At 41.1% G+C, this 15,322-nt stretch overlaps 1 protein-coding gene across 7 annotated transcripts in view; it reads left to right on the top strand.

The window, feature by feature from the left end:
• Window positions 1–15,322, top strand: part of RAPGEF6 (Rap guanine nucleotide exchange factor 6) — a 113,676-nt gene that overhangs the window by 29,747 nt on the left and 68,607 nt on the right. For all 7 annotated transcript variants that reach the window (XR_004359723.1, XR_004359722.1, XM_032702695.1 and 4 more), the window contains exons 5-6: window positions 6,195–6,264; window positions 11,836–11,979. Coding sequence is in view for 5 of the 7 variants with exons in the window: in XM_032702695.1 (XP_032558586.1) it covers window positions 6,195–6,264; window positions 11,836–11,979 (214 nt within the window). In the remaining 2 variants the exon portion in view is untranslated. The remainder of the gene's footprint in view (window positions 1–6,194; window positions 6,265–11,835; window positions 11,980–15,322) is intronic.

Genomic DNA, 15,322 nt, shown 5'->3' with positions numbered 1-15,322 from the left:
AACGCTACCAGTAAATGTATTTGTAAAACTAATTAATTCAGAGGGAGTTGTTAGTATTGAAATTTTTCTGGCAGTGCTAGTGCTGGGATGAAAATACTCTGAGGGAGAAGAGAATGTGGCTGAGAAGAGGCAGGGAAGGGTGAGAGGCCCCGTGTCCTGGTCTCCCAAAGTGCAGCTCCTTGTGCTGGAGGTGCTGACCTGGAGTAAGGGCTGGGAAGGTGTAGCAAACTAGGAGTGCATCTTTCTTGACATGGAACAGTCTTCTAAGAAAGCCAAAAGAATGAAGAAAGACTGTGTTCAGACTTATCACAACTATATGACCAAATAATCTTGTCTGTTATTTCCAACCCGACCAGTAACTTCCTTTTGCTCTGTTCATAGTTCCTTACAAGAGCTGCCCTTTAGGGGTTTTATGGACTGCAGGGGATGCTGATTGTGCCACAGAAAACTTTTTACTGGCTAAACTAAAAAAAGTCCCAAGAGAAATGAAATTGGAAGCAAAGGGTCGTGTATGATTTGTTTATAACTAAAATACAGTTTTACTAAGGCTGTCTAATCCCATGGCCTGGAATAGCTGGAAAGCTTCAGAGAAAGTGGTAGGTGAGCCACTGGCTTCCTCAAAGTGTCACTGTGTGCAGAGTATAAAGTAATTAGTACAGATCTTGAGCTTGCAGCCTGCAAATTGAGTAGTATGTTACACAGCCTCCAAAATAATTTCCAATTAAAACTTCAGCAGTCTTGAGAGATAAACCTGCTAAATGTTGTTATTAAGAGCTAATGCAGAAATGGGTTTTGATGACTGAGCATTAATTGCAAAAGGTATTTTGCATTCAGCCATGTATCTTGTGGTGTCAGGTTTCCTTTAAACCATTTTCTGATGGAGTTAAGTGTTATAATATTTTTTCTAATGAAGTTACTTTGAAAAGCTCAGGACTTCCAGAGCACATAATGCAAACCCTGCCTCCCATTCCTTATGCAACTCGTCTCTTCCAGGCCCAGGTTTTGCACTTGCCTGGAAAATGTTCTTGCATTGAAGAAATCCATCCAGATTACTGGATGAGTGGGGTCATGGGGTTTGCTTTGCAGTGGCAAAAAGTACAATTTGTCTTCATCTTTCTGTTTCTAAAAGCAGCCTGACAAGCAGGTTTGAGAGACCTGCGTATTCATAAGAAGAAAATATCTGCAACCCCTTTGCTTATTCTGTTGATAAACTGGTATTTCAGGGTCCTGGCCCAGTGCTGGGTGTTCCTGCAGGTAAAGCTCCTGCAGGTAATCACAGATAACTCTTTTATTGACACCAACTTACGCAGCCAGGATAATGTTATGATTTTGTAGTTCCTGGAAAGTACAGAACAGAATGTAAAATACCTGACATCCTACCACTGAAGGCTGTGACGCCCAAAATATCTGAAAATATTGTTTCAGGATGTAGCAGAATACTGTAAATTTGAAGATGCCTGCTAATTAGTGTTGAGGCAAGTAATAAGACATTCAATCTCAGTCTCCATCTGTTTGTAGGCTGAAAGCTCTTCAGGACAGGCTGTGTTTTTACCTTTAATGTATGTACTGTATTCTGAGTAATGCAGAATGAGAAACTATCAGTATTGAATGACTTGAGCATACTGATATCAAGAAATGTTTAAGCAAATTGTGACAACTATTGCTTAAATTTGTCAGTCTTGAAATTCCAGGTGTATTTCAGCACCAGATACTCAGGTTGTCCAACAGCTGGATATGAAGAATTTTTAAGCATTTGTGTTCGGAAAGCTTGTAAGTGCTTGTGCACATCCTGTTTAAAGAGCTGCTTTATTATGTTTAAAATAATGTTACATTGGAGGCTTCTCTAAATAGTTTGCTTTGTAAAAGTAAGGGTTGTTATAACAGCTCCAGTCTGATCCCATGGCCTGCACACCCATTAGTGGTTGCTATAGGATATCATGCCAGTTTAACTTACATTCCTTTCTCACATGATGCAACTCTTTAAGCATTTTTAATTATGAGTGGTGGTGAATCAGGAGGAAAACAAGGTTTCTTGCAAATGAGGCATCCATAAATCAAGGATAAACAAAGCTGCCTTTGGTATGTGGAAGACATTTTTTTTCCCGTGACAGTGTTGCAGGGCAGTGAGTGAATGGATGAAAATTAATGGTGCAGATGTAATAGATGAATATTAAGTTGCAGGAGTGTATAATAAAATTATAAATAAAAAAAATTGTGATGTAGTTTTATAGTACTGACTTTTTCTGGGCTTCCAGCAGTGGGAGGCTATAGAATAATGATGTTAAATTTAGGACTTATTTAAATCACACGTATTTTAACAATACCGATTAAATTAATTGGATCATTTAAAATTTTAACAGTTATACCAGTGGTAGTATGCCCTTTGACATAGTTTTTATTGTAAGTAGAGCTTAATTTACATTAATTTCATGTTTTCTCACACTTTCAGTATTAATTTAAATTTTTAATTGGATTATTTTTCCTGCTCTCTGCTTGAAAGCACTGAAGTGAGTGTAACATCTGTACCTTAATGAGGCTTTCCTGATTTTTTTTTTTTTGTGTGTCTTGCCATGTGACATCGAGAGGACTTGATGTTTAGGGATGTGGTTGGGGAAGATGCTGTGATGGTTTGTAAGCAGAGGTGCTGAAGCCCAGCTGGAATGGGCTGCTCAGATCCAACCTGCCCAGGGTGCAAAGCTGGCCCTGGGAAGTGCCATCCATGGCCATGGCCCCCTGGGAACGTGGTGGGCTGTTGGTGCTGAGCTGGGTGAGCAGAAAGAGTGAGGAATGACAGCTCCTGCAAACAACATCGTGGTCTTTTAGTACCAAAAGATAAGATTGCCCCACCTCTTCCAGAATTAGATGTACTTTCCAGAGCCCTCAGCTTTGAAAACCAGCATATTTTAGGTTTGGATGGGTCTTCAATGGCCGACTGAAGACCTCCAAGTAATTTGTTGTCACAGAAAGTCAACATTTGCTCTTGTTTCCCAAATGGGTTTTCTGTCCTCCCCTTGCAAAGCTTTGTTCAACTGAATCTTTTCCATTTCCAATTAATTGGGAATGAACGTTTTTCTGAGGCCTGGATTAGAACTGGCAGATTAGTGAAGTCTATTGATGTCAGCAAACCTCTTAACTAATAGAGAAGCTAAACATTTGTATTCCAGAGAAAAATATGGAATAAGTCATTAAGAACGTTAAAATCTATGTTTCTAAAACATGTTGCATATGTTAATTAAGAATGTTAAAAATAGGTATTTTTAGACATAGTGGTGGTTATGGCTGGGGAGAAACCATATGCTGCCTCCTCCTCTGGAAGGAGCTCTGCTGAGGAATAATCGATAAACCATCCATGATGTGCTCCAGGAAATAATTAAACTTGACCTATTGACTTGTTAATGTGAGTAGTTTAGGATTAGCAGGGTGGGTTTTGTCTTTGGAACTTAATCCTTTTCCGAGTGTTTGGTTGTTGTAAAGTGCCTGATGGAGCAGAAATGATGGTGCCAAGAGTGTGACCTTTGTTCCAAGCACTCTTCTCTTCCTCTTTAGTGTTCACTGCCATTACTTAATTAGCAAATGCTGCAACGAGAGCAGAAGGGAGCTGGACAGTTGCTGAATTTCAGGAATGTGTTTATGTAAAGCAAAACAAAAAGGAAAACAACCCTTCCCCAGCCTCGTGGAGTTTGATAAATTGTTGTTACACAACAAAAACACTGTGCTTGAACAACTTGCAGCAGGAAATTGGAGCCTTTTCCCAACTACAGGAGACATAGCAATAGTAGCAATAATCTGTTTTGTGATAAAACTGATGATGATTATTTCTGTTTTTAAAAAACTGCAAAATTTGAAACTTCCAGTTGCACACAATTCCTTTAGAATTTTAGTTTTGGGGGGAAAAAATCACTTATGTTTAGCTTTCTGTTGTAAGGAATAGAATTGCAACTGTTTGTAACTTTTTTTTCCTTCTTTTTTTTTTTTTTCTCTTTTTTTTTTTTAACTGAAAATGATCCCGTAGCAAAGTTGGTCTCACTTTGCTTTTTGGTTTGTGAAGAAATCCTAACATGGAATTTCAGTTCACCTTGAAGTTGGAGCTGACATTAAAAATGACATTTCTGTATTTTCTGAACTGAATTAACTTTGTTGTAATAATGAGAGTAGTTCAGTCATTCTTTTTATGTATTGCAAATACACAGGACTGTCATGCCTGGATCACATGCTGTGTGGAAAAAGCATGAAAGAAGGCATGAAAATTTTAGCTCTGAGTTTCTTAGTATAGATGTGTGAAAATGCCAGTTTTCTGTGTGAAACCTGTGCTTCTCTGGTCTGGGTGAGAAAATTTTCGTTGTCGTTTATCACTCCATGGCAATCATGTAATTTAAATATTTTTTTTTTTCCTTCAGTAGACCATTAGCAAAATCAAACCTTGACAGTGGAAGCTGCTGTTCACTTGTTAATTGTAATTCTTTATCCTAATGGGATTACACTGATGGAATTTGTTGGAATATTATTTGTTGTAATATTCTGATGTAACTTGGGTAACTTCACAGTTTCATAGAATCACAGAATGGTTTGGGTTGGAAGGGACCTTAAAGACCATCCAGTTCCACCCCCTGCCATGGGCAGGGACACCTTCCACTAGCCCAGGTTGCTCCAAGCCCTGTCCAACCTGGCTTTGGACACTCCCAGGGATGGGGCAGCCACAGCTTTTCTGGGAAATCATTCCAGGGCCTCCCCACCCTCATTGTAAAGAATATCTTCCTAATATCTAAACATTCCCTCCTTCAGCTTTAGTTTAGTTTAGTTCTTTCCCTGTAAGAGCACATATCCTGCAGAAGTTTGGGAGTGCTCCCCTGACATGCGGTTTATAAGCACGAGTCTTTTAAATGTTTTGTCCAAGGTGGTGTTTCACAGATCTTTGCCATCAAGGTGACCATGGCTCAAATCTTGTGTGGCTGGAGTTTCAGATGTACTTTCCAAACATAACCTCAGTGAAAGCAGATGGAGCCGACCCACTTTTTAAGGATTTGTCTCCACACTTGTCTGAACTTCCTTGTAATTCACACATTAATCCCTGCTTTGCGTTAACTGATTCTTCGGTTGTCTCACCTGCTGGTAGGTGTTAAAACGTGATTGATGTTGACAGCCTGAGTTTGTAACAGCAGCTACAACTGCTGAACTGTAGGGCTACCACTCCAGCCACCCCTCTGCTCCTCACGGGGGTTGTTCCATGGGACACGGGCCTGGCATCGCTTTCCTGTGGGCTCAGGGAGAGGGTGGGTCGAGCAAACCCACCTCAGGCCAGCGGCCTGGAGTGAGGACAAACTCAATATGTGCAGCCAGGTATTCTCAATGGCAGGTGCCACTGCAGGCACAGATGGAGTGAGTTCAGAGGTCACTGGTCTGTGACACACCCTGTGTCCCCAGCAGTGTCCAGCTCAGCTCTGCTGGCACGGTGCCTTCTCCAGAGGTGATTCCCTGAAGCCACTTCTGTTGGTGGGTGTCCTGAAGGAAGTTGTCTATTAAAGCTGATGAGCTGAAGCACATCAGGTTGCCTTTAGCTGCTCTCCTTAGGTGCTGTGTTACATTGCCCATCACACTTTGTGGCATTTGTGGTTTTTCACACTTCTTAAAGAGAGCCCATCACGGTGATACCATCACCTTGTGATGGCACAATAAGCAACACAAAGGCAGAGGTCACAAGTTAAGGCCCAGTGTTAGAGAACAGATTCTCTGTCCTTCCCTTTCCTGGGAGGATGAGGAGGTGACGTGGAGTTGAGGGAACTCTCGTTAAAAATGCTGCGTGTGAAGTAGTATTTTGGAGTCCTTGGAATTTACGTATATTTGTTTTCACAAACCGTATTTAATGTTTAATTAAAATTTACTAATGTTTTCTTGTCAGAACTGAAATGTATTATAAGTGATTTTGAGTATCTGCAAGTAATGGATTTTACAAAAGAACATTATTTATATTTAGGCATTACATAGCAGACCATGATGAGCAGTGCTGAATAAATTAAAAAATTATGATAATGATACTATCTGGTTGAAATTTTTCACACAATAGTTTTCATCAATTTTTTTTGTCCTTTTTTTTTTTTAACAGCGTGCACCATTGCCAATTATTTTGGTTACTGAAAAGGTAAGATAGACTGTTCATCTCATTCTTTTTTGTTTGCTTTTTCCCCATCCCACTCTAGTTTTGGCAAGCAGTCTGGAGGAAAGCGAGGATGCGAATGTATCATATTGGAGCCTTCAGAAATGATTGTGGTAAGACAGATTTTTTTCTCATATGTATTTAAATCTATTGCTGGTTTCAGCAAATTCTTTCTCTTTTACAGCAGAAAGCTTATTGTAAAGTATTCTATAAAATTGCAGCAAAATTGCCTTGATTTCAATTATACCTATGGCTGCTCTCGTAACAGCAGTAGCTATGTAAATTTAATCTAGATGGGTAAATGATGATGATGATTAGGTCATTCTTTCTAAAATTATGCTTACTTGAGTTTCAAAAGCCTAACAGTCACGGCTGAGTTGAGCATTCCTGAGTCAGGCAATGACAGCCTTCTATCCTGAATATTTTATTTACACCCCCATCTCCCATTTCATTGCTTTTAGTGGCCATGTCTGGGAGGAAAAGCCTCCTTCCTCCAAGCCTTTGCCGTACCACACAGTGTGAAGGCTCATAAGCAGAAGAAACATGAGTGTGCTTAGCCAAGCTTGAAGGATAAAAGTTTTCAGTTTAGTTGTCACCAGCCTTAATGCCCAGGGTTCCTTCTGCTTCTTCACAAAACTTATGATACTGCCAGGTGCATATATAGATGATAACGCAGAGTGTTGCTTGTAGAGAGTAGCTCAGTCCTTTCCAGGTTGATGTGCACATGCTGTCAGCAGCTGGAATATTAGGATTGCTTTTCCGTAGTGCAGCCTGACATTGTGCCCCAGTACTGTGCCTGGGGACATGGGGAGATCTCCTTTAACTTTCATCTTGGATGTTGTTAATGGAGCTGGAACAAAACTGTTTGTTGTGCTGAGAAGCCACGTGTCTGTTAATCAGTCTCAGATCTCCAGACTGCTATTGATTTGGCTGCCTTAGATCTAGATATGGTAACATTAAAACTAATATTTGACAGTGTCTCTTACTCACTGAGTGTGTGAGTATTCAGCTCCTGTAAGAAGTTTGTGTCTCACAGTACAGACCAGTGGGGATGTCAGTGGTGTCCTGTACCAAGTACACTTGCTGTCCTTTGTGCAGTGTCAGTCTGGCTCTGCTCATGGCTCTGATACCATCAGTAATATGCTCTTTGCTGCAGCACACACTTTAAGCTGCAGTCTGCCATGAAGTGCAGGTTAAGAGTGCAAGAAGCCTGTCTCCATCCTCTGGAGTGAAACAGTTCGTTTATTTTATCCCCAATTACCCAGTCTCTTCTCAAAGCTGGAGTTCTGGGGGGAGATTTGTACCTTGAGGGATGGCACAGGACAGTGTGACACAGGGTGTCACAGTGATGGCACAGGGTGACAGTGTGTGCAGCCATGTCATGGGAATGCCCCGGGCACTCTGGTTTGCCTTTGCTGCTGTGCATTGTTACTGTTTAAATTGCTGCTGTCCAGGATTTGGGGTGCTGAGTGTTGCCTGGGATTTGGGGTGCTCAGTGCTGTGTCTGGGGTGAACTGAGCCTTTCACCTCAACGCTCCTGGCACCTTGTAGCACAGAATGACAAACACTCACCCAGTCATATTTATTATTAGATATTAGGAAGATATTCTTTACAGTGAGGGTGAGGAGGCCCTGGAATGATTTCCCAGAGAAGCTGTGGCTGCCCCATCCCTGGAAGTGCCCATGGCCAGGTTGGACAGGGCTTGGAGCAGCCTGGGCTAGTGGAGGGTGGCTGGTGACTGACTCATTGCAAGTGCATTTGCAAGATTACATGAAATATTTCATAGGCAAAGTATAATATGAAATTCTAAAGAAATACCTACATCCTTCTTTGGTCACATCACCATTGTTGTAAAATAAAAATAAATACAGGAAGATGCTTCTGTGCAAGTGTGTGCTACCAGAAACTGGCCTTATTAAAATATTTTATGGAGGAACTAGTGTTGTGTGTGTAACTTGAGTAGCTACAGCTATGCTGAGTGTTTTCAAAGGAACACAGGATCACAGTAGCTGGAGAAGCCAGCACTGGCCATGTCAGCAGCTTCAAAAGCTACTGGGTGTTCCTGGAGACAAATGTGCAGCCCAGACAGTTGTTCACTGTATTTTAAATCTCTTGAATTATCAGTAATTGTAGTTAAATGTCAACGAGAGTATAGAGATGCTTAAAAGTATCTTACATCCTTCTCTGGAACTTCAGTATATTTTTCCTGTGGGAAGATCAGAGAATTAAAAGTACAGAGTTGTTTCTTCATTATTTTTATGTTCATGTTTTATAGGTAAATGTAGCCAAAGGTGCTGTTAACTGTATTTTCTGGGTAGTACTTCAAACAGGGTGAGAAAAAAGCACCAGTGGGGTGGTGTGCACCTTGCTAATGATCTGCACTGACACAGGGTGTACTTGAGTTTCATTTCCCTGATTAATTCTTATTAATTTATCTTAATTCTTTTATTTTCTCTCATTTATAATTTGCAACATAATAATGAGGTTTAATACATAATGAATATTTATCTTCAAGCAAAATAATTAGTTGACTCCATTAAAGGAGTTAAAGAACACCATCATTCCCTGCTGGTGACTGATTTTTTAAAATTTTTTTTTCCTCTCTGCTCTTACTTTAGAATGTAAATCAGTTTTGTAGTGGGAATCCTCTGGGAACTGACCCATTTTAAAGGCCATAAAATGTGGTCAACTTAAGTTAATGAGGATAACAGATAGTGTGTGAATGGGCATTGTAACTCATATTTTTGGAGGCTGAGCAATCTATTGAATTAATAATAGGCCCATTTATCACTTAAGAAAATGGCCTGGAATTGCAGCATATCTTGGTGCACTGAAGTGTCCTTTCTGTTCCTTTGTGCTTTCACTTTCTTCAGATTTGAGTGTGAGATTCCAGAAGAGCAGTGTGGGGTTTAGAGGTGGAAAATGTTTCACTGCTGGCTTGGGCTGCAGAGTGAAACTGGGGACAGTCCTCAGTTTTTCTGTGTGGCAACCAGTGCCATGGGTGAACCTGGGGATATGGGAGCATCCTCCTGAAAAGGAGGCTCAGGGGGGACCTTCTGGCTCTGCAACTCCCTGGCAGGAGGGGGAGCTGGGGGGGGTCGGGCTCTGCTCCCAGGGAACAAGGGACAGGAAGAGAGGGAACGGCCTCAAGCTGTGCCAGGGGAGGGTCAGGTTGGATATTGGGAAAATTTTTTTCATGGGAAAGGTTGTCAAGCCCTGGCACAGCTGCCCAGGTGGAGTCACCATTCCTGGAGGGATTTAACAGACGTGTAGACGTGGCACTTGGGGACACGGTTTAGTGGTGGGCTTGGCAGTGTTGGGTTAATGGTTGAACTTAATGATCTTAGAGACCTTTTCCAGCCTTAACAATTCCATGATTCTATATTGGAACTGAAATAATGAGAAGCAGTCTGCAGGGCAGTGCTTCCATCTGACCTGGAAGCCTGGTTGCAGCCTGGCCAGTTCTCCCCAAATTCCTTCTGTAGGACTGTTATCCAGCTGGGGGGTGAGTGAGGAGGATGACACCTCTCTGCTAAGAGAAATTTTTAGTTTTAACCAGTTGAAATCAGGGCTGATTGAGGGCACCCAGTCTGATGGTCAGCTGAACTCAAAATACTGTTGGTGCTGGTGGTCCTCACCTGGGAGCTCTGTGGCGTGGAGGTCTTTCCTGGTGTCTGATTTTCATGTTGTTTTTGTCAACAGCAGTGCACTAACTGAAGGAAGCAGGTGGTCTCAGTTTCTCAATTTTCAGCACTTGTTTGTTTTGCCTTGGTGCTAACAAATATTTATGCTCACTTCTTAGTTTTCAGTTAGAACTGTGGGAAGAAAAAGAATTTCTCCTTTCACTGAGTGTTTGTTTTACTTGAGTCATAGAAATACCTGTTAGTTTGGGGCTTCTGAATAATGAGAATCATCAGTTTTGGAAGAGTTTGTCCAGCCTCCTCAGCAGTCTCAGGTCCAGGTTAGTCTCTTCTGTTGCAGAAGTCACTACTCATTTTAGTTTCTCTGATCTTGTAAGACTGAACACAGATAAAAAAGGATAATGCATTAAAAATTAACGAGCACAATTTTGGTATTTGATGAGTACCAAACCAACTTCCTGACCTCAGAAAGCCTTCTGTATAACTTGAGAGTACCATTGCTGCTAACTAAAATCTGTATTTTATGCTAAGTGAAGAAAGGCTTCTGTATAGAGCATCTCACTACATTTTTTGATGATACTAAATGACCTGATCAAAAGGGTTTTTTATTTCTTTTTGTGTGCTGCCTGCCTGCCTTGTATTTTTACTCCCTTGTTCCATCTGCTTACAGCAGTGCTGCAGCTGGACAGCTTTGGTCACTGGCCTGTGTTTCACCTTTTCTAGTGAAAAGTGTGGGTGTCTCTTGCGGGGGGAACTTGGCTTTTCCAATTTCTTTTTTTCTACAGTACTGTGGTGTGAGCTTCACTCTTCTAACTGTTAGATCTTTAACCTGTGTTGTTAATGTCTCTTTTCTCTATGGAATCAAAAATAATGTACAAGACAAACCCAGCTGCTTGCACCTTCCTCTGACCTCAGACAGACTTAGCTGTTTGGAAAAATTATGTAGAAAGTAGATGTGATCTTGCTTTTGTGATGGTTTAGGTAGTTTGGTTGCTTTCCTGTTCCTGTCTGTTTAAGTCTGTCTGGGTTACATTCCTTTATACCTTTGAATTTTAATTTGAGATAATTTACCCGAGGTATGTGAAGTGAGGGCTGTGTGAGATCACACAAGCGGTTCCTGTTCCAGTAGTAAGTCTTAATGTTTAGGATTTTCAAGTGAAAATTGGAGACAAAAAAATAAAAATAAGCTATTGAGGACAGTAAAACCTCAGTATAGTAAATACACTGTAGAGAGGCTTCTTGCCCACTACAGCTATTTGCATGCATGTCTGCTCTGCTTCCTGCTGGGAGATATTTTTCCAAACATCAAAGGAAATGGGAAAGGATGAGACTGCTTTTTATAGAAAAAAAAATTGTAACTAGTGAGTAAAAGGTTTCATGTTGGCTTTTACTAACAAGATAAATTACCTAATTTTTTAATGTTTAGTCACAAATAATATTTAACATTAAGATATGAACCAAGTTCAGTTATTTCTTTGTAATCTGCTGGAAGCGATTAGAAGCCGTATGACATAGATGGAGCAGCTGTTTATAAAAAGCTGGAATATTGAAGTTGTTTAGCTGTGACTGTTACTAGAAATAAGTTATGCTTTTAAAAATTGCGCTAATAAAAATGAGATGTAATTCAGTCTCTTTGCCAGGTTGTAAATACACAAAGAAATGTTCTGTGTGAAGATACGCTTGACATGAGCAGTGTGTGTAATTGTGTTGTGTGATACATGTGGGTGCAGGCGGGTTTCTACTGATGAGTGACATTTTTTAGAGGATACGTGGGCCTTTTTTACTTTTTCTTTTTTTTTTTTTTTTTTAAAAGCACTGTTTCCTGGAAGGAAACTGTGGCCTCCGGGCTCATTGTAATGAGCAGTTCTGAGACCTGCAGCCGAGGTTCTCCGAACACGCCCGCGGCCGTTTTCCCCAAGAAGGGTTTTAACTGCCCCTGAACTTATGTTTGCTCCTTCCCCATGAGCTTCCTACGGCTCCACCGGCTCTCGGTGCTATGGAAGAACTGGATGTTTAACCAGGAACCCGAACGTGTCTTTCAGGTGGAGAACTCCAAAGACAATGAGGAAAACATCTTGCAAAGAGAGGTCCCTCTCCGGCAGTCCCGCCGGAGGTACAGGAAGATCAACCAGCGGGGCGAGCGCCAGACCATCACGGACAACGTGGACAGCAGCAGCTACGTGTCGGTGAGTCTGCTCTGCCCTGCCTGGCTCCTTGGCATCGTGTGCTCTGCCTGGCTGCCTGGCATCTTCTTTTACTGGCACAACTGGTGAAGTGGAGCAGTCCATGCTTGTCTTTTCCGAGACCGCTCTTTGCTGGGGAGCAGTGGAGCGGTTTGGATTTCAACACTGTAGGTGGAGGTGAAGTTCAGGCACTAGTTAGAAAATACACTGGGATTTTTTGATTTAGGGATCTTTGGTCGAGCGCTATAAATAAAGCTTGACATGCTCACTGGACAGAGAAATGGTCATCCTTGGTTTTTTTGGTTTTACATGGAGTTCTTTTGGTAAGATGTAGGAATTGTTGGATGTAGGATGTAGGTTTCTTTTTTTTCCTTAGTAAATTTGAACTGTGATTTAAAACTGAGTTAATCACAGATGCAGTTCAATACAGCATTAACATTGTCGTACTTGGTCGTGTTTACTTGCTTGAAAGTAGAATAGTGGTAGTTCAAGCATCAAAAAGAGTAACAGCAGCTAATTTGCTGGTCTTAAATAACAGCTCAGACTATAAACTGCACTGTGTTGAAGGCTTGTACCGCTGTGGTTTCATGACCACAATGCTTATGTGAAGGTTTCTCTCTTTACCATTATTCTTCACATGCAAACTTCCTGCTTGGTGGCAGGATATACATCTGATCTAGACAAATTTATTTAATTGAAAATAATTGTTCTGGATACTTTGATTTGCTTTGAAAATCAAAGATTAAAACCAGTACTAATGATGAAGTACCAACCTTGAGTGGTCTTTGTGCACAGAAAAGGAAAAACAAATTCAATTTCTCCCCTTTTTCCCCATCTTCCTTTTCATCTCCCCAAACGATACAAAGCTTCTCTCAGTTGATACACTTCAAAATATCTGATATGTGCTTCAGATATGAATTTATAACTTATATAAACTGCTGGTTTTCCTGTATGTTGGTAGTGGTTGGGTTGCAGGTGGTGATTTTAGGTCTTGCACAGCAATAATATGTCTGTGACAGGAAGAGAATATGCTGCTTGAAGTTTAACACCCTCTCCCATCTCATTTCTAGAACTGTCACTTGTGTTGGATTTTATCATTAGTAAGCATTGAATTAGTTATTGAAGAAATGAGGTGTTGGACCCTCACGCTCTGGGCAGGCGGCATAAGGCTTTATTAGGAATTAAATTCCCAGTCTGCGTATGACAGAATCTGTCTCTGTCTCTTTGGTTTTGTGACAGTCAATAAGCACACAGATAATAACTCTCAGATTTCAGTGCTAAGAGGAGGAGAATCCCCAGGAACAGCTGATGCCACCTGTGGTGTTTGCCCAGAGGGGTGCGTGACAATGGGACTTGGCATCTCTGGGTTGAGAAAGACCAAGTCACACAGCTTTGTGAATGATTTCAGAGGTTATCACTTATTGCTGCAAGGACTTGGTGTGGTGCATTCAAGGGACTGTGATGAGTCAACAAATGATGTCCTCATTAGGATTTTTCTTCTTGTGGATTTATTTTTCTTCATGTTGCATTATTTCCTCGTTATCAATGATGTGGAGCACCCGTGGGCCTGCACCTACACTTGCTTGTTGCAAACCTGGTGGCTTCTTCAGATCTATGAATATGTGTGTATATATATATATCAGCATTTGATGGAAATCAAACAGCACATTCCTAAATCTGCTTTAATGTCAGTTAATTAGGAATATATAAGAAGAGTCCTGTTGATGCTGCTAAGTGTTTTCCTGGATGAGTGAGTGCTAAGTGGCAAGGAGTAAACAACCACCTCTCTGCTAGCAAATCTGCAAGCTGTTGGGTTTTTAGCAGCCTGAATTGAAATACCAGTCCTTGCTTTGTAGACTGTGAGCTCCTAATTGGAAAGTGTCATACTCACAGTACTCAGGGTAGCAAAAAGTAGTTTGTAACTCAACAGATGATTCAGAATAAAAATGTGATAACCAAGCTGCCTCTTTGACAAGTAAATAAAAATTGGGTGCCTATATTTTTCCGTAACTGGTTAAGATAATGACTTTTTCTGAGGTATGGTTAGTTCTGTGCCTGAGTTTAACTCCTACCTGGATAAGCCTGCTCATACGTGGCTGTTGGTTCCCAGAGGCCTTGACAAACAGGTTTTATAGTGCAACCCTTGATGTAGCCCATGAGAGAATGGCAGAATCATAGAATGGCTTGAATTGGAAGGGACCTTAAAGATCATGTAGTTCCAACCCCCTCCCACAGGCAGGGAAGCAGGATAAGGAAGAGGGTTTTTGAGTGAAACTTCCATTTGACAGGAACTTGCAAAAACGTTTCTACCAGAGTGGGAAAACTGTTTACAAACTCTGCAGCAGATTTCCTCTCTGGCATAATGCTAATGAATGAGCACAGAGTTGTATTTCCCTGTCCAGCCTGTTGCTGAGTGCTCTGTGACAGATGCTGAATGTGTCCTGATGGACCTTTTGTGAGCCCTGTGTGCTCAGGGAGGGCTCAGAGCTTTCCAACCTCTGCAGGGACTCCAGCTGGGCTCCCATGGTTGATGTTGGAGTACTCAGCATGGCACCATTTAAGTTTTTACTTAAATGCCTAATCTCTCACACACAAGTAGTTTTCTGCTTTCTGAAGAAAACTCAGATCCTATAGGTACTGAAATTCAGTATTGCTTTGACTCAGCTCAGAATATTTCCTTAAATAGAAGATTTCTTGTGTTTTCTTTTAAGGAGAATTATCCATGCAATCTGTATTAACTCCTTAGAATGTAAATCTCTGCACATTAAATATACTGTGATTATATTTATGATTAAGGTTAATCTATGTTTTATAAAACATCCCCTGTTGGGTTGTGACATGAGCTTACACCTGCTCCTCACATGGAGGTCCCTGCTTGTTAGTGCTGGAACTTGTTCTGTAGAAAGACCTGACTGGCCATGAAACCAAAATTTCTATGCAGATACTTTAAATAATATTTTAAATTATTGTTACCATCCTTGAAGCTCTTTCCTTTTATGCTTCTTAATTAAGAGAGTTCTAGGGCTGGGGCAGGTCTGAGCATCCCCTGTAATTCCATCCATCTCTTTATCCCTGGGCATTTCTGACCTTCTTCATTTTTGTCACTTATAACTGTGCATCTCACACATCAGCCTGCAAGGGTGTCCTGAGTGGGGGAGGAAGGTGGGGCTGGACACATTTGGCAAAAGCTCTTGCTCCAAATGAACAGATTAGGAAGAAATGTGCCACTGGTGTTAATTCTGCCTGCTCTTGCTTCAGATCTGATCTATTAGCTTGATTGCATTTCTTTGTGGTGATAAGCATCCAGGAGCTGGGGTCATCACAACGGAGATAAATATTGAGTCAT

The sequence above is a fragment of the Chiroxiphia lanceolata genome, chromosome 15, assembly GCF_009829145.1.
Source record: "Chiroxiphia lanceolata isolate bChiLan1 chromosome 15, bChiLan1.pri, whole genome shotgun sequence".
In the NCBI taxonomy this organism is placed as follows: Eukaryota; Metazoa; Chordata; class Aves; order Passeriformes; family Pipridae; genus Chiroxiphia; species Chiroxiphia lanceolata.
The sequence above is the reverse complement of the archived record's forward strand: the minus strand, read 5'-3'. Positions and strand labels throughout refer to the sequence as shown.